The 25,938-nt window shown below is 48.6% G+C and overlaps 1 protein-coding gene across 1 annotated transcript in view; it reads left to right on the top strand.

Moving 5' to 3' along the window:
• The first annotated feature begins 868 nt into the window (after nucleotides 1-868).
• B4GALNT3 (beta-1,4-N-acetyl-galactosaminyltransferase 3) overlaps nucleotides 869-25,938 on the top strand; it is a 94,154-nt gene continuing 69,084 nt past the window's right edge. The window contains exon 1 of the mRNA XM_068561838.1: nucleotides 869-1,040. Within this exon, the coding sequence (XP_068417939.1) occupies nucleotides 869-1,040 (172 nt within the window). The remainder of the gene's footprint in view (nucleotides 1,041-25,938) is intronic.

Raw genomic sequence — 25,938 nt, 5'->3', positions numbered from 1 at the left:
ACCTGCCTGAAGGCAGAGAACTGGAATTCAGAATATCTTGATGAACTTTTTTAACTCTAGGAGTGAGTTTGTGTTTTTGTTGTTGTCGTTTTGTTGGTTTCTTTTCTGATTTGTAATTTTTCCTCAGAACCCTCCAACATCCATTCTCCCCCCAGGCTCTGTCATCCTCGTCTGGGAGCAACTACTTGGGTTCACCCTGGGGGCCGTATAACTTTCCCAGGGTTTCTTGGAGATGTGGTTGGGAGAGGAGACCGCGGCTGAATTGAGGCGCCACGGCTCCCCAGCTCCGATGCCTACTCTAAGGCAGGAGTAGGGTCGCTGCGGGCCACGAAACGCCCCAAGCCGCAGCCTCCCCAACACTACCCCCGCCCCGCGCCCCGCGTCTACAAAGCTTCGACCTCACTCGTGCTCGGGGAGCAGAGTGCAGATCATACCTGCCCCACGCACCCCCGGCTGGCGGAGGCGCCGGGGAGCGACCAGCGAGGCCCGAGCGGCCGTCGCCTTCCCGGCCCCGCTCGGGGGCGGGGCCCACCTGTGCCGCGGGGGCGGGGCCGGGGCGGGGGCGGGGCAGGTGGGCGGCGGGCGGCGGCGCGGGCGGCGCGGGAGGGGGCGGGGCGGCGCGGGAGGGGGCGGGGCGGGGCGCGGGGCGGGGCGGCGCACCTGGGTAGCCTCCTCGTGGGCAGCCCGAGAGCGGGCGGCGAGTGAGGAGCGGCGGGGCGGCCGGCAGCGAGCCCGCGTCCGGGTGTGGGCAGGAGCCGGCGGGGCCTCAGGAGGAGCATGAGCCGGCGCCCCGCGGCGGGGCGGCCGGGGCGGGCGACCGGGGCGCGGCGCTGAGAGACGCTGGGGCCGGGCCGGGGGGCGCAGCGCCATGGGGGGCCCCCGGGCCGCGCGGCGGCTGCTGCTGCTCCTGCGCCCGGTCAAGCTGCTGCGGAGGCGCTTCCGGCTGCTGCTGCTGCTCGCCGTGGTGTCCGTGGGGCTCTGGACTCTTTATCTGGAACTGACGGCGTCGGCCCAGGTCGGCGGGAACCCCCTGAACCGGAGTGAGTAGCGCCGGGGCCGCGGCAGGCGCGCAGCAGGGAGGGGGCAGGGCCGGCGGCTCCCGCGTCGGGGGGACCCGCCTCCCATCTCAGACCCGGTCTCCACCTCGCTGGGTCTCCAGGAGCCGGGCGCCCCGCGAGAGGGAAGCCGGGGGAGCCTCGGGGCCACCCCTGGCCGCGCTGGGCTCGCAGACCCGGTGCCAGAGAAACGCGTCCACGCGGGCTGAGGTCCGTGTCTGGGGCGCCCTCGGCCGCCTCCACCAGGCCGCTCGCTCCGGTCTGCGCGGCCCAAACTTTGCTACCCGCCTTCTCCGTGGCTCGCTCCGTTTGCTCCCCTGCGGCGTTTTCGGGGTGGGGGGGGGTCCTTTATTTTAACGATACCGCCGTGAGCCACTCGCCTCCCCCTCTTCCCACAGGCCACTCCCCTCCCAGCCCCTTCCTCTTCCTTCAAGTCTCCCACCTCCCTCGAGCGGTCCCCTCTCCTGGTCCTGGCCACCCCCGCCCCCCACCGGGTTGTCTGCAGCCCCCCCTCGGGAACCCTGCGGAATGAGCTGAACCCCCCGACCCTGCTCAGGGCAGCTCAGTGGACCGGGCAGTGGGTAGATTCCTGCTTCTCTTTTTCCACGGAGCCAGAGCCACTTAAGTTTTCTGTGCCTCAGTTTCCTCCTAGGAGAACGGAGGGGATCCTCTCTTTCTCTTTTTACTTCAACAGGCATGCCTGTCCGAGGTGATTTTCAGTTTACTACTGACGGAGTGAAGTAAAACCTCCCAAGTGTCAGGCACTGTGTAAAAGGTCGCTGCAATAGTTGGAAAAAAGAGAAACTCCCAGAACTACTAGGTGCCCTTCCCAAGCCTGAAGGGTGGAGGCTTATAATTCCAGACAACGTATGGAATTATAAACATTCCCCCTTTCAGGAAACCTAAGGGACGACTGATGAAACTCTGGTGAGAAGATGCTCTAAGTTCTTGTGTCAGCTGTTCTGCCCGGGGCTGGGTGTGGTGCTTTGCCTCCTCTTGTGGCCAAAGACAGGGAATTACTAGGGTCAGTAGTTGAGCTGGTTCAGGACAGAGATGGGTATTTATGGCAGAACCTCTCACTCTGTGGCTGCTGAAATATTTCTGGCTGTGTGTTAGGAGACTGGGCTTCCATTCCTGGTTCTGACGCTAACTAGTTGGGAAATCCAGGCGCAGATGGCAGCTTCTCAGGTAGAAGGAGGGAGTTGGTCCCTTTCAATGTGGACACTACGATTGTGTGATCTCCCCGCCTGAGCATTTCCAGGGTCAGGGAGCCCAGCACACCACGAGGAAGGGTCTTCCCAAGTCAGGTCCACAGGTCTCAAGTAGGAGAGTTCTTCCTTCTGAAGACCAGTCTGCCTTCCCTCAGCTCCCCAAGCCTTGCTCGCTCCTCTGAAAGACAGAGTGTATCTACTCTTCCATACCATGGCCACTCAGAGGGTCCCACGTGGATGAGCCCAGGTGGAGTGTGGGTGGATGGGAGGCCCTGGGAGGGATCTCCCTTCTCTCCTCCTTGGCCACCATCTTGTTAACCTGGTAGCCAGTGGAGTCCTCTGCACAGATTAAAACCAGAGAGGAGGGACTTCCCGGGCGGTCCAGTGGTTAGGACTCCACGTTTCCACTGCAGGGGGCACGGGTTCCATTCGTGGTCAGGGAACTAAGATCCCGCATGCTGCGGCATGGCCAAAAAAAAAAACACAAACCCAGAGAGCAAAGCAGTTGCTGTGTGACCCTGAAATGAATGGCCTCCCATCCGCCTCCCTCACCCTCCAGCACAAACTTTTCCTTTACCCCAGGGGAGCCTTCTCCTCAGAGACCGGAAGCAGTTTGCCATAATCATCATCTCACACCTGGCTCCCAACCTCTGTCTCCTGTTGGCTGTCTCATCCTTAGCCATCAATTCCTGGGTCAGTTTCTTTTCCCTTCTAGATGAATCTTCACTTTCTGACTGGGTTTCCTTATTCTTTGTTTCCTTTTCCAAACTGACCCTTCTCCAGAAGAATGTTCTCAGCTTCCTAGTCCAGAATTGACTTTCCGTTTCCCTAACTGTTGTTTTTAACGGGGGTCCAAGCCTGGGCACTGATGGATCCCTCGTATCCTCTTCTCAGCTTCCTAGAACCCTGAAGCCCACCTGCTGTCAGGGTGGCTTGTCATGCCGGGCTGTCCCATCGTATTCTACTCTTTCCTTGATTTCCTTTTGGAATGAGATTTAGACAGTGGCTGTGCTTTCTGGCTCCTGGTCCCCCATCCTTTGTTTTTAAGAAGCTCAGACATCATGCATCAAAGTCCTGTCTTGTCTTATAGGTCTTAGTCCCAGCCATTCCTCTGGAGGGAGAGTGGGGAAGGAGGGATTAGAAAGCAGAGCGGTAAGAAGAGGGTTGCTAGCCTTCCCTCCCAAACACCCTGGCATACAGCAGCAACCAGAGCCCCAGCTTGGCTCTGCTTCCCAGCAAGCCACCCTGCCTCTCTCTAGCAGCCCCTGCCAGCTCACTCCACCACCAGCCTTCCTGTCATCTGTAAGGCCAGCCTCCGTTACCAAGAACCTTTCATTTGCCTGTCCCTGTGTGACTGCCGCCCTGATCTGGTGCTGGGAGAGGTGTATGGAGAGCTGGTAGTTACACACTCCAGGGTGGTCAAGTAATGACAGGGAGCGTGCTTCCTGCTTCTTATGGAATAACCCCGTAGTTTGAGATGGGTGATATGCAATTTGGGCTCCATCTGTAGAAAAAGATACAACCACGTTTGGAGTAACTTCAGGGAGAAGCCACCGAAACTGTTCACGGATAGAAGAATGGGTCCCTTGGACAAAAGAATGAGAGCTGTTTACTCACTCACGCACTTATTTATTTATTTATTATTATTTTTTATAAATTTATTCATTTATTTATTTTTGGCTGCGTTGGGTCTTTGTTGCTGCGTGCGGGCTTTCTCTAGTTGCGGTGCGCGGGCTTCTCATTGCGGTGGCTTCTCTTGCTGCGGAGCACAGGCTCTAGGCGCGCGGGCTTCATACTCACGCATTTAAACAAATATTTGTTTAGCACATAGCTCGAGCAGGGCATAGTGCTTGGTCACTTAGATGTGGTGATGATTCTGTTACGGTTTCTGCCTCTCACAGCTTTCCCTCTAGGAGGGGAGTTCAGGTGCGTATGTGAGAATAATCGTAATAGGAGACAACCGTTAAGTTTTACAGAGGTAGAACCTGCACGTTGCTGTGACACTTCTGGAAGTGGGACACGGCTCTTTCAACTAATATTTCATGGAAGTGGTGACATTTCAGGAGATCTTGAGGAGTTGGTAAGACTTTAGCGGACGCAGAAAGAGAAAGCTATTCCAGGTAGAGAGAGCAGCAGAAGCCAAGACCAATAGTCAAGGAAAAGTTAGTGTTTGGAAATGTTGAGCATCTGGGTTTGGTGAAACAGAGGGTGTGAAGGAGGATAGGGGATGGTGCCATAGTATGAAAGACTTTGAATAACAACCTTAAAGTGTGGCATTTATTCAGTAGATAAGAGAAAGCAGTCGAAAGTTTTAGAATAAGGTAGTGTTGTAGAATGGGTAGGGAAATAGTAAAACTGTTTAACCATACTGTACTTTGGTATGGGTGGTGGTGCTGGGATGGGGTGGAAGGTTCCTTGCTGTGGCTGGCATTAGTCTTTAGCTGCTGGGTCATGGAGTTTTCCTGAGGACAGATCAGGGCTCTAGTGGGACATTCAGAGGGCCTGGGGCAGTCACTATATACCAACACATTCATAAGTGTTCCAGTATTTTGAGAACTGGCACAGGTGTACCGGTATATACTGGCTGAAAGCAACCCCGGGCACAGACTATTATTGGAAGTTAAAGACCCCGTCCTGGCAGCTTTTAACGAGCTATACCCATTTGTTCATACTGGATTAGCTACGTCCTGCCTGAGGGCAGAGGTCTGGACTAAAATGGTTTCTAGGTTCTTTGCTCTATAATTGACCTACTGCTGAGACCAACTTGGTGCTGGAACCAAGCGATCACAGCTGGGCACAGAGCCAGGGCCGAGTGGTGGTGCACACCAGCCTCTTTCCACATCTCACAAGGCTGGGTCTGCAATGTTCCCATTTAAGTGTCCAGTGTACCTGCTAAACCCCAAGGTGTTTCCAAGTCTGAAACCTATAACACATCTGTCCGGCTGGCCCCTGCGATTCCTGAGTGACTCTGAGTGGGCTGAGGTGGCACAGCCACAGATGTCAGGCGGGCCCTGCGGCTTCCGGGGTCACCACAGACATTCCGATTTGGAAGGGAGACAAACCCTCCAGTGACAGAGGTAACTCAGGGCAGAACAGTAATCTGAGACGCAGGCCAGGAGAGAGGGAAAAACAGATGAGACAGATGTGTGGGCAGAGCGGGAAGGCTGTGGCTTAGAGCTGAGCCTCAGAGCAGAGGCAAGTGTGGAGGGAAGCACAGCTGCTTCGTGGGCCCCTTGGGCCCGGGACCCTGTCGCATGTCGCCCTGGCTGGGCTGCCCCTCTTTCCCATGGAGCCTCTGGCTCCTTTTCCTCTGTCCTACTTACCTCTCTTTATGCTGCCATTCTGGCCACCCGGCTGCTGCATGGAACTTCAAGTCAGTATTCAATTCAGGGCAAATATTAGGCACTCAAATACCTTCTGGTTATGGATGGTAAGCTCTGAATTTCCAAGCACCTGATATTTTCCACTGGCAGATAACTTTGCTTATCAGTGATGGATCCAAGAATAGAACCTAGGAATTCTTGTTCCTCATACCATAATACATCTAAACAGCAATAGCCTTTAAACACAAATGCAAAGGATAAGAATTAAGCCATCAATGCTTTTCCTATTAAAAGTGTGTTTCCTTTGGACCAGCGCCGTCTGCACCAGGACCACAGGGTGTGAGGACAGGGGCCCTCGCCCAGCCTTGGCCTCTCCTTTCCTGGTCTCTCTAGTCCTTTCTGACGTGGCCGCAGAATCCCAGCAGCACAGCCGGCCCTGCTATCCTGCTGTCATCCAGGGACCCTCGTGTGGGCTGAGGCCCCGATCTCCTGCTCGGTAGTGATTGGGCTGCCGGCCGCCCCTGTCCTGGGAGGTGTCCAGATGCCCCGCACGGTTCTGACTGCTTTGCAGCACGAGGCCTTTGAAGCAGCCACTTCTGTGCTGGCTTTAGGAGTGGCTGGTGGCGCACTGCAGTAGTTTTCCAGGCCCCGGAGCCTGGCCTGGGCTTTATGGAGCAGAGCAGAGCAGCCGCCAGAGCAGAGTTTGCTTTGGAAGGGGGCCTGGAGGCTGTTCTTGGAGTTGGCCGCTGACTGTCTGCTTCTCTACCGGGTTCCACCGCTCTCAGATCCTACCCTTTTAATTTCCACGAGCACCTTCCTTCTATCCGAGGATGATGAGGTCTCAGCTAGGCCAAGCATACGTTCTGAGCTTTCAGACAACCCTCCTTTGACCTTGTGATCCACAATTAATAGATTTCTATGTTACCTGATATAAAAAGTACTACTGGAAGGGGTGAGAGTAGTTTGGATGGGGTATATATAAAGGGTACTGGGCTGAATATGTTATAATTTGAGCAAAGCATGACGGATAGATTAAATTTTTACAGACTCTTAGGTTCCAACAAGCACTGCTTTCAGTGTTAGAAGTATCCATGAGATGAGCAAAAATGAATATTATTTTTAATCTCTGTGATATTTTAGTATGTAATTTACTTCTTATGCTAAACTTTAAAATTTTTATACCATTGACCAACTCTTTTAGAAAATAAGCATACAAATTATCCATGTGGTCCCTGTTTTTTTTGTTTTGTTTTGTTTTACTTTTCATGGAAGTACCTTTTTTTGTTTGTTGGGTTTTCTTGTTTGGTTTGGTTTTTTTTTTTTGGCCGCCCCACGTGGCTTGTGGGATCTCACTTCCCTGACTAGGGATCGAACCTGGGCCCCTGGCATTGAAAGCCCAGAATCCTAACCACTGGACCACCAGGAAATTCCCATGGGAGTATGTTATATGTACAGAAAAGTGCACATGTAAGGGTACAGCTTGATGAATCCCCACAAACTGAGCATACCCTTGTAACGAACACCCCGATGAAGAAACAGAATGGTACCAGCGATTTCTGTCACTACCATAAACATAGATTAATACAGTCTATTTTTATACTTTATGGAAATGGAATCACACAGTATGTGATTTATTTTAAAATAATATTTATTTATGATTATAAAACAACACATGTTCATTATGCCAGATAATGGCTGTGTATCTGGACCACATTAACCCCTATAAAATTACCTTTTTGTGCGTTAGGCACCTAGTACAACTGATCCAATAACTTAAGGAGGGGCAAGACCCAGGACCTAAGTGCTATGAGATATAGCCCTGTGAAATTCTCCAAGGATGGGATTGAGAGTCATTGCTTATCCTGTGTTTGAGAACCTTCCAGAAATGTTTCTTCTGGTCTTTATTTTTTTTTCCAGTTTTAGAGATATAATTGACATATTAAAGTGTACAACATAATGATGTGACATATGTATACATTGCAAAATGATCACCACGATAAGTTTAGTTAACATCCATCATCACACATAATTACAATTTTTTTTCTTGTGATGAGAACATTTCTTCTGATCTTGATATTAGAACTAGCTCTGCTCTCTTGAGCAATCCGTTTGTTTTCATTTTTATTGCCCATGTAAATTATATAACCACTCAGGTTTCTCCATTTGTGTTGGTTACTAGAAAGCTTTAGAATTCATTTTTTGGTTCATTTGGAAAAAAGTGTAAAAGATTTTATGATTTCCACTTTGGTACCAATTTTATTCCTCTATCTTTTTCTTTTTTTCCCACAACTACTATTAGTTTATGTCATCTTATATTCTGTGGTACTTGCCGCTTTAACTTTTTCTGGACCAAATCAAGGCATAAAGAAATCAATAAAAGTGCTATGGTATATATAAAAGTATGAAGAAGAAACTAACAGTCACCTATAATCCCACTACTCTGACCTAGAGATTCTTGAAAAGAAAAAATAAAGTATAATAGCTGTGATAACCAGATGCTGGATTCTGGAAAGAATTCTAGATTAAAAACCCCCCAAAACATGAATTATTATTTTCCTGATTTTTTTGTTTTTAGTTTATTTAGGGATTGAAAAATTGAATGACATTCAAAAATAAATTCTCACCTCCTTATGTGTGACGCGGACATCAAAAGCTTGGAATTTACTGACATGCTGGGGCCTGAGCCACTGTCATTGGAAACAATGACGTAAATGTAAGGAGAATTTAATAAAGCTTGGGGCACCCCTTACAATACTAATAAAACAACCGAGGGGACTGGCCAGGAAGACCAGGAACCTCAAGTTTGTCCTTTGGGCTTCTAACCTCCCCAGGCCTGTGGGGGCACCAGGGGTGTGAAGAGCTGTGGCTTCTGGATGCAGAAGCTCACAAACATCAGCCGTCCAGCCCCTTTACTAACAGATGAGAAAACAGGCCAGGGGAAGAGGTGTTATCTGCCTCCTACCCATTTCTTCTCTTCTTTTAAACTGTGTTTTTGGGAATTCCCTGGTTAGGACTCGGCGCTTTCACTGCCAGGGCCCAGGTTCGATCCCTGGTCGGGGAACAAAGATCCCATAAGCCATTGCAGGTGGAATTGTGCTTTATGGCACCAAGACCTGGGAAGAGGGCCCAAGGTGGGAAAAGGAGAAGGAAAGGTGGGGGTGGGAATAGAGAAATGATATTCCAGACAAACCATGGATTTTATAGAGGCAGACCTGGGAGATACTGTGGGTTCAGTTCCAGACCTCCACAATAAAGTGAATATTGCAAGAGGGTCACACAAATGTTTTGGTTTCCCAGTGCATATAACAGTTATGTTTACACTATACTGTAGTCAGTTGAGTGTGCAGTAGCATTATGTCTAAAAAAAAAAAATCTACATACCTTCATTCAAAAATACTTTATTGGTTCCAATTCGGGGAAAAAATAATTTATTGGTTAAAAAAATGCTAACCATCATCTGAGCCTTCAGTGCGTCATAATCTTTTTGTAATAGTAACATCATTAAAAAAAGTAAGTAACATCAGCGATCACGGATCACAGATCACCATAACAAAGAGAATAATAATGAAAAAATTTGAAATACTGTGGGAATTACCAAAATGTGACACAGAGACACGAACTGAGCAAAGGCTGTTGGAAAAATGGTGCCGATAGACTTGCTTGACACTCAACGCAGGGTTGCCACAAACCTTCAGTTTGTAGAAAATCCAGTATCTGAATTGGGCGATTAGGATTGACACGTATACACTGATGTGTATAAAATTGATGACTAAGAAGAACCTGCTGTATAAAAAAATAAATAAAATTAAATTAAAAAATTAAAAGAGAAACTAATACTAAACTTTCTTTGGGTTATTTGTATGGAAATATGTTAATATAAATGTTTCAGACATTACAGGAAATTCCTAAAAATCTTATATGTTCTGGTATAATGTTATAAGTCATAATTCTAGTTATTATTTTAAAATGTGTATCAGAAATAACTAAATTTCCTTGTCAATTGCATTATTATGAACTTTCATCAAATCTTTAGCCATGGTCATTTTTAAGTCTTTTGTCATTTATAGACAGTTCTGGGTGTACTCTGATGCTTTTGCAAAAGTGTTCCTATAAAAGGGTTTCACCTTCAAGGAATTCATGGAAAAGTCTCTGACAAGCACAGGTTTCTGGTAACTGACTATACTGCTGAACTGAATGAATAAGCATTTTCAGAACTCTAATGGAAAACTGATGAATTCATAAAAGTGCTAACAAAAGATCAAGATGAAAAAAAAATTAATCACATGGGACTGAGTGAACCATGTGATGAGGATAATTATAATTTTTGTGACTTTCTGTTTGAATTAAAAAAAAAAAATCCAATATCTGCGAAGTGCAGTAAAGCAAGGTACGCCTGTATAAATGCCCAGGAAATTGAGTGATGTGTAGTTTTCAATTCTTTTTTATTTTGCAAATCTTGAATGGCTGCAGAGGTGATTTAGTTTAAAACTTAAGTAAAATGTTTATGGAGCATTTACTTTTTTGTGAGGGACTGAGTGGGATAAAAAGCATTGATGACTCCTGGAAAAACTTATGGAATTTAAAGACAGAGCAGGGTTCAAATCCAAGCTTTATTTCTCACCAGCTGCAGGACTTTGTATAAAGTACTTATTCCTTTTCAAGCCTCAGATGCTTCATCTGGGTAATGGGGTTATATGACCTCCCTGTGGAGCTTTTCTTATGATTCGTTCGATAAGATTTAGCCAGCCTTGCACATGTGAAGTGCCCAGTTAGACTGAACATAAGCCTAGCACATGTCGGGAGCCAGGAGTGAGTTGGCTCCCATCTCTTCCCCTTCAGAGTTTACAATCTGGTAGGAAAAAGGCTGGCAGACAGGAGTATGGAGATGTATTCCTCAGCCGGCCCTCTTGCCACTGTCTCTCCAGCTTCTTGGCCCATGACACAGCTGTGCCCGGTCCCTCCGCCGTCTCCAGGCCATCCACTCCCGCACCTGCCACCACACTCACATTCTGCCACCAGTCTCTTTTCCATCCTCCATCTTTCTGTCTGCACCCCAGACACAGATCTGCACTGATGGGGAGGGGTGGGTTAGAAGTCAAGGGTTTTGTGGAGAATGAGAGCCATTTGGTGACGGGCCAGGGCACCAAAGTTCAGCAGTTGGGCAACGTAGCCTGTCGCTCTACTGCGTGTCCCTGAGTGTGCTCGGAGGACTTCCGGGACTCAGAGGCAGGAACACTGGGCTTTATCTCTGTTTTAATCCAAGCTCTGAAGCTGACTCGTCGAGGGTGCTTGCACAGGTCCTGTTTCTTTTGAGGGCTTCAGTTTCGCAGTCTTCCATTCAATGGGATGCTTGTTTCCGGGTCTGGTTTGGAGCCACTACCGTGTCACAAAGGGGCCAAGGGGCCAGTCCATATTTGGACTTTGGGCTCCGGTCTTTCAAGACTCAGTTGCCTGGCGGAGGGGTGGCAGTTATCCCAGAGCTTCTGGCTATTTGGCCTCCAAGGTCATCCCTGACAATGTGGCCTCCATTCAAGCAGTTGCTTCAAAGATTAAAGGCCTCTCTGCTGAGATCTTCTTACAAATCCCCTGATCCTCTCCTTTCCACCCTTCCTGCCAACCGGGGTCCAAATGGATGTGTGCAGGCCTGTGCACATGCACAGCCCCCTCGCCCGCCAGCTGATCTCTGGACCTCTCACCACCACTTCTTAGCCAAAGATTCGGGGCGGGGGGGTGCGGTGAGGACTTGGGAGGCTTCCCCAGGAGCCAGGCACAGAGTGTCGGGGTGAATTCTCAGTTCCTGGTTCTTCTTTATTTCAGCTGAGCAGAGGGCTGGGAAAAGGGAGAGGCTGAGAGCACATCTCAGGTGAACAACTTCCAGCAACAGAAGGCAGGCAAGCTGCATAGGCACAAAGAAGGGGTAGAAAATTAGGGAGGGACATTGAGACAGAGGCATCTACCCCATTTTTTCTTTTGATTCAATGACTGTATTTTTCATATCTGTAAGTTTTACTTGGTTCTACTTCAGATTTGGTTCCTTCTTAAAAATTGTTCTGTTTTTAATACTCTAAAATTAATTTTGCCTAGTATGTTATCTAGAGCTGCACCAATGTTCACATCTTCATTTTTTGGCCCCTGGAGATTGCCCTTACTTTATGGAGCCCTTAGCTATGTAAATAAGAAGTTTGTCAAATTTTATGCAGCATTTCTTAGTGTTCTGCTGTATTTCCCCAAAGGAAAAGCTCTGGCTTGAAGTTTTTTATTTTTATTTTTTATTTATTTTTTAACATCTTTATTGGAGTGTAATTGCTTTACAATGGTGTGTTAGTTTCTGCTTTATAATAAAATGAATCAGCTATACATATACATATTATGGCTTGAATTTTTAAGACCTCCTCCAGCTCCAGGAGTCTGTTGTTATTGGGGTGTGTGTGTGTGTGTGTGTGTGTGTGTGTGTGTGTGTGTCTAAGCAAAGGTGGCTATTTCCATTGGAGGGGGTGTCTAGCATAAGCTAACTAAAAGTTTAGGGAACTCAGATCCTGAGGGCAGAGGCTCCCACAGTGTGAAGGAGATGAAACTGGAAGGGTGGTTGTTTGTGACGTGATTGCAGAGTCTTCAGGGCCAGGGTGCTGGGCGTTTGGACTTGGTAGAGAGCAATATAGAATTTTTTTAATTTCTTTTTTTTAATTGAAGTACAGTTGATGTACAATATTATATAAGTTACAGGTGTACAATATAATGATTCACAATTTTTTAAACTTTTTATTTCATATTGGAGTATAGTTGATTTAACAATGTTGTATTAGTTTCAGGTGTACAACAGTGATTCAGTTATACATATACATGTATCTGTTCTTTTTCCAGTTCTTTTCCCAGTTAGGTTGCTACAGAATATTGAGCAGAGTTCCCTGTGCTATACAGTAGGTCCCTGTTGGTTATCCATTTTAAATATAGCCGTGTGTACATGTCAATCCCAAACTTCCTAACTATCCCTCCGCCCCACCTTTTCCCCCCTGGTACCTTAAGTCTGTTCTCTAAGTCTGTGAGTCTGTTGTGATTCACAATTCTTAAAGGCTATACTCCATTCATAGTTATTATAAAATATTGACTGTATTCCCCGTGTTGTACTATATATCATTGTAGCTGATTTATATTATACATAGTAGTTTGTATCTGTTAACTTCCTACCCCTTTATTGCCCCTCCCCCCTTCCCTCTCCCAACAGGTAGCCACTAGGTTGTTCTCTTTATCTGGGAGTCTATTTCTTTTTTGTTATATTCACTAGTTTGTTGTATTGCAACATAGATTTTTGAAAGCAGGGATTTGATATGATGAAGGCAGTGTTTCTTATTTTCATCCACGGATTCATGCTTTAATTCTTCAGACACTTACTGGACACCTTTTTTTCTTTTTTCTTTTTTTTTAAAGCAGTTCTTTCTTTATTTATTTTAAAATTTATTATTATTTTTTGGCTGTGTCGGGTCTTTAGTTGCAGCTCGCGGGGTCTTCGTTGCAGCACCTGGGCTTCTCTCTTGTTGTGGCGCACGGGCTCCAGAGAGTGTGGGCTCTGTAGTTTGCGGCACGTGGGCTCTCTCGTGAGGCGCGCGAGCTCAGTAGTTGTGGCAGGTGGGCTTAGTGGCTCTGCGGCATGTGGGATCTTAGTTCCCCGACCAGGGATCGAGCCCACATCCCCTGCATTGGAAGGCGGATTCTTTACCACTGGACCAGCAGGGAAGTCCGTGGACACCTTTTATGTCCTAGGAACAGTGATTATTGGCAGATGAAGCTGCTGGAGGTTCATAGGATGGTTTGGCAACAGAGGCCACCTAGGTGGTCACTGCAGTGACCTAAGGTGTGGGCGATGAGTGCCTAGCTGAGGAGGGTGACAGGAAAGCTGAGACCTGTCAAAGAAACACGTGACACTTTGGCAGTATTGTTGGTGCAGAAGGTGATAGGATACTAAAGTTCTGGGTTTCACACCTGGTCCTCTGGCTACGCTCTGCCGTGATCATTTAAATTAAGGGCCGCCTTGCACAGCCAGTATCTCAGAAGTGGTCTCTGGGGAAGAAAGTGCCTCTGTTTCTTCTTATACTTTCCTCTGGGACCTGGATGCCGTGCTGGTCCTTCAAGAGAATACATACAAAGGGACAGGAGACAGACACTCATTCACCAAATATGTAGTGAGTGTGCGTACGTGCTAGGCAGTGTTGTAGGTATTAGGGATGGAGAAGGGAACCAGACACTTCAGGGCTTTGCTGTCATGGAGCTTACATTTCATGAGGACAAGACAGGTAATGAACACTTCAACAAAGAGATGAGAATTTCAGATGGCGGTGAGGTCTTGGGAGAGAATGAAACAGGTGATGGCACAAAGTTTTTGGACGGAGGGTGGGAGAATTGAGGCCGGGAGAGTGAGGGGCTCCCGAGGGTCAGTGCCACAAGCACCCCAGGAATTCAGAGGATGGGAGCTGGCAGAGGGGGGACGGGTGGACCAGGGTCAGCGCTCGTTTTCAGGAAGAGTATCTTCCTGCCACCTCCCATAGTGCTGGAAGAGTGTCCTCCTTCCCCCTCCTTCTGGGGGGATAGGGTTGGCCTCAGACTCTGGCTTTCCTGCTGGGAGTACCTGAGCCAGGGGCGCTGGCCAGGGGCTCTGTCTAGGCTTGGGGAGAAGTAATACAGTAAGTCCTCTACAAACGAACGAGTCCCATAAGTCCGATTTGTTCGTAAATCCAACAAAGTTAGCCTAGGTACCCAACTAACACAATTGGCTATATAGTGCTGTACTGTGATAGGTTTATAGTACTTTTCACACAACTAATACATAAAAACAAATAAACCCAAAAATTAAAACACTTTTAATCTCACAGTACATTCCCTTGAAAGATACAGTAGTCCAGCACAACAGCTGGCACACGGAGGCTGGCATCGAGTGAACAGGCAGGAAGAGTTACTGACTGGAGGAGGGAGAGGAGGTGGGAGACGGTAGAGCTGAAGGATGGTCAGCAATAGGAGACGGAGGGCCAGCTGCAGTTTCACTCATGCCTGACGTTGATGGACTGCACGTTTGTATCTTTGAAATTTCGCAACTTGAAGGTTCATATGTAGGGGACTTACTGTAATGTCTGTTTTTCCTTTATTGCAAACTTGGATTCCAAAACTGGGGTGTGGGGAGCACATCCTATGGGCATCCCCGTTGGAATGAACCTCTGCCCCGCCTCCCTCACTCTGCTTTTTTGTACTCCGTTAGGGTACTTATCAGAGACTGCCTTGCCTGAGTTATTTCTGTTTGTCTTCCCCCACGAGACTGCATTTCTTGAGTGCCGGACCTGGGCACTTTCCCCTTGGTCTCCCTGGTGCAGAGATTTTTAACCTTTTGTGGCTTGTGTACACTTGTAAGAATCTGATGAGGAAACTGGCGACCCTCTCCCCAGAAATTTGCCTCCCCCCTCATATTTTGCATAATATTCTGGGGAGGTGCACAGGCCCCTGACACCCCTCCGTGGATCCCTAGTTGAGAACTCTGCCTGAGTGCCTTGCCCGATACCTGCACATGGTAAATTCTCAGAATTTGGTTGACTTGGGGACATCCTCCCAATTAAATCCCTCTACTCTAGTTGCGGTGGTGGAGAGGGGGACAAAGAGCCAGGAAGCAGCCCGGCTGCTAGAAGATGCAGAAGAGCGTGTATAAACTCCAGGAGTGACTGTCCGGAGAGCAGTAGCGTCACGGTCGCTTCTCGCCATGGGGAACCGGAGCTGGGGTCTCCTGTCCCTCGGGCTGGTCTTCCTCGAACTCTTCACTGCTGCTCTGTGCAGGCTCACGATACCCTTCTGCCTGCCGTTCGTGCCCCTGCCCGTCCTGTCAGCCTCATCCCTTTCCTGAAGCCTTCCTCGTTGTTTCTGTGCCAGCTGACCTCACCCTTTCTGGAACGTCTGTTGAACTATCTGAAACTCACAGCTGATATTTTCTTTGATGCCTCCTCCGTCTGGGCTGGTCTCGTGAACTCCAGCTTAGGTTGTCAGAGAAGCCAGAGGTGGCTCCCAAGTGTCCGGTCATGGCAGTTTGGTTCACCGCCCCCCCGCCACGAGCACTGATGGAGTCCTGGGATGGGGCAGGTGGTTAGCTTAGAATTCAGCCCGCACAGGCTTCATTGGGCCTGCATTTCCCCTGTGTGGACACTGCCAGCCCTCCTGCCTTAACTTCTGAGGTTGCTGTGGTGTCCTCCATGCCACCTGCCGGTGTCTTTACTCTTCCCTTTCTCCCTCCCTCCCTCTCTTCTCTCCCTCCCTTCCTTCCTTCCCTCCCTCCCTCCCTTCCTTCCTAGCGTATGACTGAGCAAGTCTCTGAAGTCAGACTACCTGAGTTTAAATCTGTGAGCAGGTGACTGAGCATCAATGTGTCCTGGTTCCTTATCTATAAAATGGAAATATTAATAGTAGTACCTACCTCACTGGGTTTTATCATGACAGTTAAGTGAAGTAACACATATAAAGTACTTAGAACAGTCCCTGATACATACTGTTTAATAAATGTTAGCTATGATTATTGATTATCACTTAAGCAGCTTGTAAAGCCCCTTTGTCTCTCTTTTGATTGGTTTTTGGGTGCTTTCTCTCACATATCATAAAGAATCCGAGGATAGGAATGGAGCGCAGAGATTTTAAAATTCTGAGATGGAAAATACCTGCATTTCTTATTCCGGGTCAGTGGCAGACATCTCCAGTAGAACATGAAGTTCTCTTCCTGAGCCCAGTTGCAGACTCAGAATTTTTCTCAACACAGCTCGCCAGGCTGTCATTACAAGTTGACTGGAGTTGCCTCTTAAAGTGCAATGTTTGCCCAGCCTTCTGATTTTACCAGTGAAGGATTTAAGGCCGAGAGTGTTTTCAGCACCTGCCCAGGAAGCAGTGCTGGGCCCAGAACTCCCAGTGCCCACGCAGTGCTCTCACCATCCCTTTTTGTTTGCTGAGAAGCTTCCTTTTAATGTCTGAGTTTCATGTGGTCCTTTTTCCCTGATGTGTACTAAGTATGCATATGACTGGTTCTCAGATCTATTTATCTTGCCAGTTACCTAGCTGAAGTTATTGCCATTTAGCTGGGGGTGGATCATGTGTCCAACTCAGCTGCTGTTGGGCTGATCTGTGGGTTCTCTGAAATTTCTCCAGCGACACTCTGCATTGATAGTGCACTGATGGCTGAAGGTCACCTGCAAGGAAGTTCTTGTTGACGTTGAATTCTCATATTGCAAAGGGCAGCCAAGACGTGACAGTCCTCATCCAGCAGGTCCCTTTGTCCCTTGCACCATCCCATCCTCAAAACAGAGCCCATTCTGCTAAAGAAGCATAGACCTTAAAAAAAAAAAAAAAAAAGCACGTGGAGTTATGATTTCCTATCTTACCTCCCTGAGTTGAGGAGGGATGGGGAATAGGAATAGACAAAGTTGATTTTATTTTCTTATTTATTTATTTATTTATTTATTTATTTAATAGATCTTTATTGGAGTATAATTGCTTACAACCACTATGGAAAACAGTATGGAGGTTCCTTACACAACTAAAAATAGAACTACCATACGACCCAGCAATCCCACTACTAGGCACATACCCTGAGAAAACCATAATTCAAAAAGAGACATGTACCACAGTGTTCACTGCGACAAAGTTGATTTTTTTTAAAAAATAAATTTATTTATTTATTTAATTTATTTTGGCTGCGTTGGGTCTTCGTTGCTGCACGTGGGCTTTCTCTAGTTGTGGCGAGCGGGGGCTACTCTTTGTTGTGGTGCGTGGGCTTCTCATTGTGGTGGCTTCTCTTGTTGCAGAGCACGGGCTCTAGGCGCGCAGGCTTCAGTAGTTGCGGCACCTGGGCTCAGTAGTTGTGGCTCGCGGACTCTAGAGCGCAGGCTCAGTAGTTGTGGTGCACAGGCTTAGCTGCTCCGCGGCATGTGGGATCTTCCCGGACCAGGGCTCGAACCCGCGTCCCCTGCATTGGCAGGCAGATTCTTAACTACTGGGCCACCAGGGAAGCCCGACAAAGTTGATTTTAAATCAGAAGAATCCAGGAGCACGTGAATCATGAAACCCTTTGGTAGGAAAATATGTAACAAATTTTGAAAAATGTTATCTTCTTTCTTCTCTGTAGAAGGATACAAGCGGATGAGGGCTGATGTTTTCATAATCCTAGTATTAGAATTATGGAAGTCTGTAACTGGCAATTCTTTTTGGGGGTAAAAGAAGAAATGGATGACAAATTGAAGAAAAATTGCAGGTAGACAGCAATAAGTGGGTTCAGAACGTGTTTGGAAGAGTTCAGAGAGGAGGTGGAAAAAATAATATTAAAGCTTGATTTAGCATGTTGAATAAGAATTCAACTTTGCTCTGATGCATGAAAATTGGAAAAATATTTGCATAAGTAACATTCTACAATAGTGAAGCTTTAATTATATTACTTAGGAAATACCACCTGTCTGTTGCAGGGAAACATTTACAGAAGCCAGGAGCTATTAAATTGGAAGTTGATATTTACCACTTTGAGAAAAAGAAATGGGCATAAACTGCCCAAGGTACTTGTTGATATAAAAATTAGGGGGGGTTTGATTTCTGGGAAATGAAAATATACTGTAATATTTTTAGGGAAACAACTATGAAATATTTTTGGCACCCCTTACAGATCCAAAGTAGTTTTCTCTTAGTTTAGCAAGATAAACATACATTGTACATAACTTGGTTTGTACAATAAATGATTACGCTTGGTATATTTAGACGTCGGGAAGGCTGAAAGGCAGAAAAAAACCCCAATGTTGTTTCTTCTAAAACCAAGAAAAAAAAATTCTCAAGAAGGAGTTGTTTTTCTATACTTTTCTGCTCCTTTATGTCTCTGAGAAGGTTTGGAAACTCCCAGGGCGGTGAGCACTTTCCCCAGCTGGCAGGGCTTTCATGAACCAGTCACGTGAGGGACGCAGTGGACGCCTGGGGAGAACAGTGGCCCTTGTTTCACGTGGAACCTTCTTCCCGGGAACTTGGAGCCAGTCAGGCTGCAGGCATACTTTGGGATTAGAGGCTGCTGCTGCCCCTTTTCCCGAAGGAAGATTAGTCATTTCCACCTGTCTGGGAGGGTGTCCTCGGCCAAAGCCTATGGGTGGGGGACCATTTGCGTGCTGAACCCTGGAATTCACAGGGAAGACAGCAGATAGGGCTGCTCCTTTATGAGAGAGGGCAGGCAAGAGGTGCCGGCATAGACAGACCCGTGAGACCCACTGGAGGGTTCCGACTCTCAGAAGAGGAGAGAGATGCGGACGGCTCAGGAGCTCAGCGGGCTGCAGTCTGTGGTCCAGACTCTCCCCTGGGCAGCTCAGCTCCTGCTCAGGGCCTTTGGGTTCACGGCTGTGCCTCAAGGGCGTCACTGTCCTGTCCTGCCCAGAGCCCTCCCCTCCACCAGCTGATGGATGTTCCCTGGGCTGTCAGAGGTGGAATGGGGGAGTGGGATGTGGCATCTGGTCTTCAGCAGAAGGGGCTGCACCTCCGGGGGCCTTTGGCTGTCCACAGCCAGCCAGTGAGGGAGACAGAATGAACCGTGAAGGAAACGTGGAGGAGGAGTCGTGCTGCTAAGGAAGAGATGAGCAGTGGTGTCAGGTGCGGGTGAGAGGTCCCGAAGGGAGGCCTGGCGTGCTTGGCCAAGCAGCAGGAGGTCACTGGTGAGCTGGATGATCGACTGAGGCCTGTCCTAGCAGAAGGGGGAGAGGAGAAGCCATGTTACAGAACCAGAGCATCTGGGCTTTCTTTTCAGCGCAGTGTTAGGGGAAAGGACCCTGGGCTGGAGTCGGGGGACCCGGGTTCCAGTCTTGGTTCTGATCTGAACTGGCTCTGTGACTTTGAGCAAGTCAGTTCTGCCCTGTGGGCCTCAGTTTCCTTATTTGCAAAGGGAGCGGGCTCCGCTCCTTGGTCCTTGAGGTGCTCTCTGGCTCTGACATTGTTCCCAGAGGAAGCGGCGTTTGCATCAGCACTGAGGATTCTGAGCTGGAGGTGGCTGGAGGAAGATTGGAAGCGAGAAGGTGCCGGATTCAGAGCCCGTCTCTACTCCCTTCCTAGCCGTGTGACCCTGCCTTCCCAGGCAGGCAGAAGTGGGAGGTGGGCACTGGGTCCAGCTCCTACTGGCGAGACAGTGGCCGTCCCCCACCTTCCCCTCCCGCATTCTCTCCCACTCACCTGGGAGTAGGAGGATAGGCTCCCCAGGTGGGGTCGGTGAGGGAGGGGTGAGGCTGGATGAGCCCTGGGTAATGGTCTTTGGGGCGATGGTCTCGGAAGCCTTTGGCTGGAGAGGCTCAGTGACCTTGCAGGCATTTCACAGCCCCTGGTGACCACGGTCGTCTTCCTTGTAGCCCTCTTACTCCTCTCCATTTCTGAGCAGCCCCCCCACCCCCCGCCCCGAGCCTCCCCGCCGTCCCTCCCTGCCCCTGGGCAGCCCTCTGTGTGCTCAGCCCTCAGAGGCAGGCCTGCTGCCCGGGATTGGCCTCTTATTTTCGCAGCTCCAGCCACAGGCTTCCTGACCAGACCGTCAGAAGCCGGGGGGCTTGGAGGTGGGGGTCAGGGAGCCACGGGCTCGGGCTCTGCCTCAAAAGGTGCCCCTCCCGGAGGAGATGCCCCTCCCAAAGAAGGGGGCGGGCACTTCTGGATTCTCCTCCCTCCCAGGGTCCCCGGCTCAGGTCAGCTGACTCGGCGAGCGTCCCCATGGTCTCTGTGTGATGGGAATGATGATCCTGACCCCACAAGGCCGTGGTGGCCGATCGAGGCCCTGGCACATTTAAGCTCTCAGGAGAGTGTGTGTTGCTTTCCTTGCTGGGCCTCCAGCTCAGAACAGGACAGGGTGTACCCAGAGGTGCAGACGCGGAGGAGAAGCTGAGCTGCCACACACACATGCCCCTGCTGCTCCTGTTCCCGGCCCCCCGCCCAAGGCTGACCCTGCGGGGGGAGCGGGGCTCGCTCTGTGCTGTGGTCCCTGCCCCCTTGCTGTCCTGAGGCTCCCAGGCTCCCATTACCTCACCGCAGGGCCCATCTGGCAGAGGGAGCGTGGAGCTGCCTGGGTGGAGAGCAGGAGGCTAATTTTAGACCTGGGGACTCCCCGCCAACAGCTGTGGCCGCCTGGCAGCGGGGCTGGGCTGCCCGCCGGGAGCCCGGGGCCCGGCCCTCCAGGTCTGCTCTCGGGAACACATTCCTGCCTCTGTCCCAGCTGCAGGGATGGCCTGGGGGGACAAGGGTTCCTCTGCACAGGGGGTGGGACCTTGAAGCCACCGCTTTCTCCAAGTCTTCCTTTCCCCTTCTTGCATTAAGATATTTCAGTCCTCCGTCTCTTTCTAGGTGGCTCTATACCCCGGAAACTACTGATAGGGCACCTCCATCGTGGGGCAGCTGGGGCAACATGGAGAAGAGAGAGAATCCCCAGACTGTCCTGGGTTTATGGGCTAAATCCAGCCTCCCGCTCACCACCAAGCTAAGTCTAATATCGTTTTTCTCAACCTTTTTCCTCTTGGCACACATCAAAAATGACGGAAGAAGATATTTGCATCACATATGGAGGTAAAGAGATAAGCATATTTGTGGTTGGAGACAGCCAGCCCTAGGGTTCTGCTGCCCCGGGAACTCAAGGGGTTGGTACTGGCACCTGTGTCACCTACGTGAAGCCCACAAGTGGGTCAGGACACACCTGTTGGAGGCTGTGACATCATTCTCCAGCATGCCAAGTCCCAGCCCCAGGAGACAGCTCCTGGGTTAATTGTAGATTTGTGCTGGAAGGGGACCCAGGGAGCATGGAACCTGTCCTCACCTTTTACAGATGAGGAGACTGAGGACTAGAGAAGCTTGCCCAAGGTTAAGCAGATGAGAATTAAAAAAACCAGCTCTGGTTCTAGTTCTGCTAGGACATTTCTTCATTTATCCAATATTTATTGAATACTGTAAAGTTCAATATTCTGGGGATACAAAGATGAAAAATAGTTGCTGGGACTCAATCTGTTTTTGGTGAAAAGAGAATCAAGGAAAAAACAACAACAACAAAAAGATACCGTTTTTCCCACCATCATATTGGCAAAAATTAAGGATTTTGACCTTCAAAAAAAAGATCAAAGAAACAGTTCAGGAAGGTGGTTATTTTGGGGGAGAGAGATGGGAATGAGATTGGACAGAGACACAAGGGGCTTCAAAGGAATTGATTATGTCTACTTCTTAGTCAGACTGATGGGCACACAGGTGTTATTCTTTTTTTGATAAATTTATTTATTTATTTATTTTTGGCTGAGTTGGGTCTTCACTGCTGCGCACGGGCTTTCTCTAGTTGTGGCGAGCGGGGGCTACTCTTGGTTGCGGTGCGCGGGCTTCTCACTGCAGTGGCTTCTCTTGTTGCGGAGCATGGGCTCTAGGCGCGCGGGCTTCAGTAGTTGTGGCACGTGGGCTCAGTAGTTGTGGCTCGCGGGCTCTAGAGCGCAGGCTCAGTAGTTGTGGTGCACGGGCTTAGCTGCTCCGCGGCATGTGGGATCTTCCCGGACCAGGGCTCGAACCCATGTCCCCTGCATTGGCAGGAGGATTCTTAACCACTGCGCCACCAGGGAAGTCCAGGTGTTATTCTTTAAACCATTCATCTATATCCTTTTATATGTGATAATAATTCTTTTAAAAAAGTAATTTTAAAAATACAGGGAGTTTACAAACTAGAGAAAAATGGCCTTTGGGGGGCTTAGGTAAGGAGAAGCGAGACAGGTCAATCAGTTATTACCTGGCAGGTGAGGAGTGCTCGTGCAGAGCTATTGTAATAATAGCCCACCGTGTGTACTTTGCAAGGAGCTCATTCAATCTTCACAATGGCTCTGGGGGGGGATGGGAGCCTTTATATAGATTCCACTTTACGGGTGAGAAAACTGAAGTTCAGAGAGGTTACTTACCTTGTTCAGGGTTTTGTGGCGAGTCATCTTTGCAGTCACATTTGAGTGCGGACATCCTAGACATTACATGGGTTGATTTCACAGTCAGTTGGCCTATGGGGTCGGGTGGAGGATGCAAAGGCAGGAAGGTTACTTAATCTCTCTAAACTTCTACTTCCCAATCTGATAAATGGAACTCATTTTACTTGGTGTTCCTTCTTGTGCAAATAATTTGAATATAAAAGCACTGTATCAGTGTGAAAGCTGACACTTACTGAGAAATAATGCTGTGCCAGCTACTTCTCAGGTCGTACCTCCTCTGATCTTCCCTCCACCCCACCGAGAGCACCAGGCAGTCTGCCTTCTTGCTCTCAGCATTCCTCTGTTAATAAAACTCTCTTCTCCCTGCCTTCTCCAGGGGAGCTGGCTTCAACTTTGCCATGACGTCCATTCCGGAGCTGAGATGCTAGAGATACAAAGGCCTGTCCTTAGCCCACCCCCAGCATGAGCGATACTGTTCTGTTGGCCCACGCCAAGTTCTGTGGTTATCTTTGGGGAGGCACCATCACCCTCAGCTGAGAAGGGGAAGGCTTTGAAATCCTTAGTCTGTCCCAGTGGTTCTCAATCTGGCTGCACATTTGAATCACCTGGGGAACTTGAAGGACTATCCTTACCAAGACCTCACCTCAAGTCAATCAGTTAGGTTGAGGGGTGGATGAGGGCTAAGCATCAGCTTTCCAGGTGATTCTAACGAGTAGCCAAGGTAGACCACCTTAGTTTAGGGCTGCGGTTTCTCTCTGCATGGGATGAGCTAAGAAATAAAGGGTGATGAAGAGGAAGGGAGTACACAGCTGAGCAATGACCAGGATGCCCCTGGGCCCCAGGCTGGTCCAGGATTAGGCCAGGGAAGCCTGGAAATGGGACAAGGAACAGGGAAGGAAAGACGGTGAGCAGGAAAGGAAAGAGGAGAAAATGAAAAAAAAAAAAAAGCCTGGTGTTGGAGGATGCTAAATTACCCCCTGTGATGACCCCATACCTGTCCAACAGTACCTGTTCTGTGAGTTCAGGTCCAGCCAATGAACATTTGATAATTCGGTGTGTGAGAGCTGCAGCAAGTACAGAGAAGTGTGAACCCCACCCTGTTGGTATTGCAGGAGCTATGGTGTTCTTGCACAGACAGATGTGTACATCAGAAATAGTACATCCCCTTGGCTTGTTCTCCCCAGCGCCCAGAAACCCCCTCACCTTGGGTAAAGCTTATTACTTTTGTTTAGAGTCTGTCATGTGAGGGCAGGAACCATGTCTGTTTTGGGTCTTAGTTCTGGTATTGCCCAGAACCTAGCATTATGCCTTCTTCAAAGAAAGCCCTCAGCTGATTCCATATTTGTTTAATGGAATTTGATTGTTTGAAATAACTAGTGCAAGGTGAGTGCTAAGGGAACCTGGAGCATGATTATGTGCTCAAGTGCCTGGTACAGGTAAGAGAAAGAAAATCTAGCTGGGGGAGGAAGGCTTTGTGGTGGAGGTGGGATTTGAACTGGGACTTAAATGATGTGGAGAACTTAGAGAAATGGAGGTGAGGGACGATGAAGACAGGGGGCCAGGCCAGGCTCTTCCTCACGCCCTGATGGGAGCAGAGGTGGCTGCATTCCCCAGGGAAGATGGGCAGGGAGAGAAAAGAGGTCCTTACAGTCCAAGGGTGGCTAAAATCGAGAGATGCGGAGGGAGGAGCCAGCTATGGGGAATGGCTACAGGCTCAACAGATATGTGAGAGATAGCTGAGGTGACCATTTAAGTAAATTTTGTGTCCCCTTTGAGCCTGATTCTATAATATTAGGAATCAGCAAATAGGTACTCTTGTGGTGGATGGTGCTCACAGAGGTTCCATCCAGGAGCAAGACATGTGAAGAAACCAAGACCCAGAAATAAGTGAATAACCTCAGAGTTGGGAGTCCCAAGCCCTTGGCTGGCCACAGAGAATGACAGAGCAGTGGTTCTCAGCCCCAGCTGCATGCTAGACCATCGAGGAAGCTGAATAATCCAGACAAAGGGGTGGAGGTTATACAGGCATATATGTTTGTCAGCACTCATGCAACTGTTTACTTAAAATGGATACATTTTATTGTATATAAATTATACTCAAATATAGTTAATTTAAAAACAAAACATAGGGCTTCCCTGGTGGCGCAGTGGTTGGGGGGTCTGCCTGCCGGTGCGGGGGACACGGGTTCGAGCCCTGGTCTGGGAGGATCCCACATGCCGCGGAGCGACTGGGCCCGTGAGCCACAATTACTGAGCCTGCGCGTCTGGAGCCTGTGCTCCGCAACGGGAGAGGCCGCGATAGTGAGGGGCCCATGCACCGCGATGAAGAGTGGCCCCCGCTTGCCGCAACTGGAGGGGGCCCTCGCACAGAAGCGAAGACCCAACACAGCCAAAAATAAATAAATAAATAAAAATTAAATAATGTATAATTCAGGTATACTTTAAAAAAAAAAAAAACACAAAAAAACCAAAACAAAACAGTGGAGCAGAAACCTCCATAGGAACCAGTGCCAGGGTAGGAAAACCTACACTGTAACTGACAAATTGCTGGAGGCTCGGTGTGGACAAGTCTGAGAGTTGAAAACTTCAGGGGGGAGAGCTATCGCATAGCATAGTGATTATGGTCAACAATACTGAATTATAAACTTCCAAGTTGCTAAGAGACTTGATCATAATTGTTCCCACCACAAATATGTGACGTGATAGAGCTGTTAGCAAACACTAAGGTGGTAATCATATTGCAGCATATAAATGTATGAAATCAACATGTTGTACACTTTACGTCAATTAAATCTCAATAAAAGAAATAAAAAAACCCCAAAACTTCAGGGGTGCCCAGTCATGGGGGTGGAAGGTTACACTTCTGTGTTTTTACTTCCTGGAGCTCTACCAGGTCCTCCTTCACCTACAGTGAACACTGGAGGAAAATACCCATACGCTTCCGACAGGGAAAGGGGAAAGGACCACTTTGAAATGTGCCAGAGCACTCTGTTCTTCTTAACAAGGTCTGCCCTAAGGAGAAGGTATTTTACCAGAGCCTGACTTACCTGGGGGAAGGGAAATAACCAACTCCAGGCCATTCTAGCCATCCTGTATTAGACCAGGAATTAAAAAATCTATGATTAATATGCTAAGAGCTTTAATGGGAAAAGTAGACCATGCAAAAGCAGATGGATGATGTAAGGAGAAAGATCAAAATTCTAAGAAAGAATGAAAAGGAAATGCTGGAGATCAAAACCGCTGTAACAGAGATGAAGGATGCCTTTGATGGGCTCATGAGTAGACTGGACATGCCAAGGAAAGAATCTCTGAGCTTGAGCATGTGATGATAGAAACTTCCAAAACTGAAAAGTAAAGAGAAAAAAGACTGAGCAAAACAAAACAAAACAGGATGGACTATCCA

This window comes from Eschrichtius robustus, chromosome 13, assembly GCF_028021215.1.
Source record: "Eschrichtius robustus isolate mEscRob2 chromosome 13, mEscRob2.pri, whole genome shotgun sequence".
NCBI classification, from domain to species: domain Eukaryota; kingdom Metazoa; phylum Chordata; class Mammalia; order Artiodactyla; family Eschrichtiidae; genus Eschrichtius; species Eschrichtius robustus.
The sequence above is the reverse complement of the archived record's forward strand: the minus strand, read 5'-3'. Positions and strand labels throughout refer to the sequence as shown.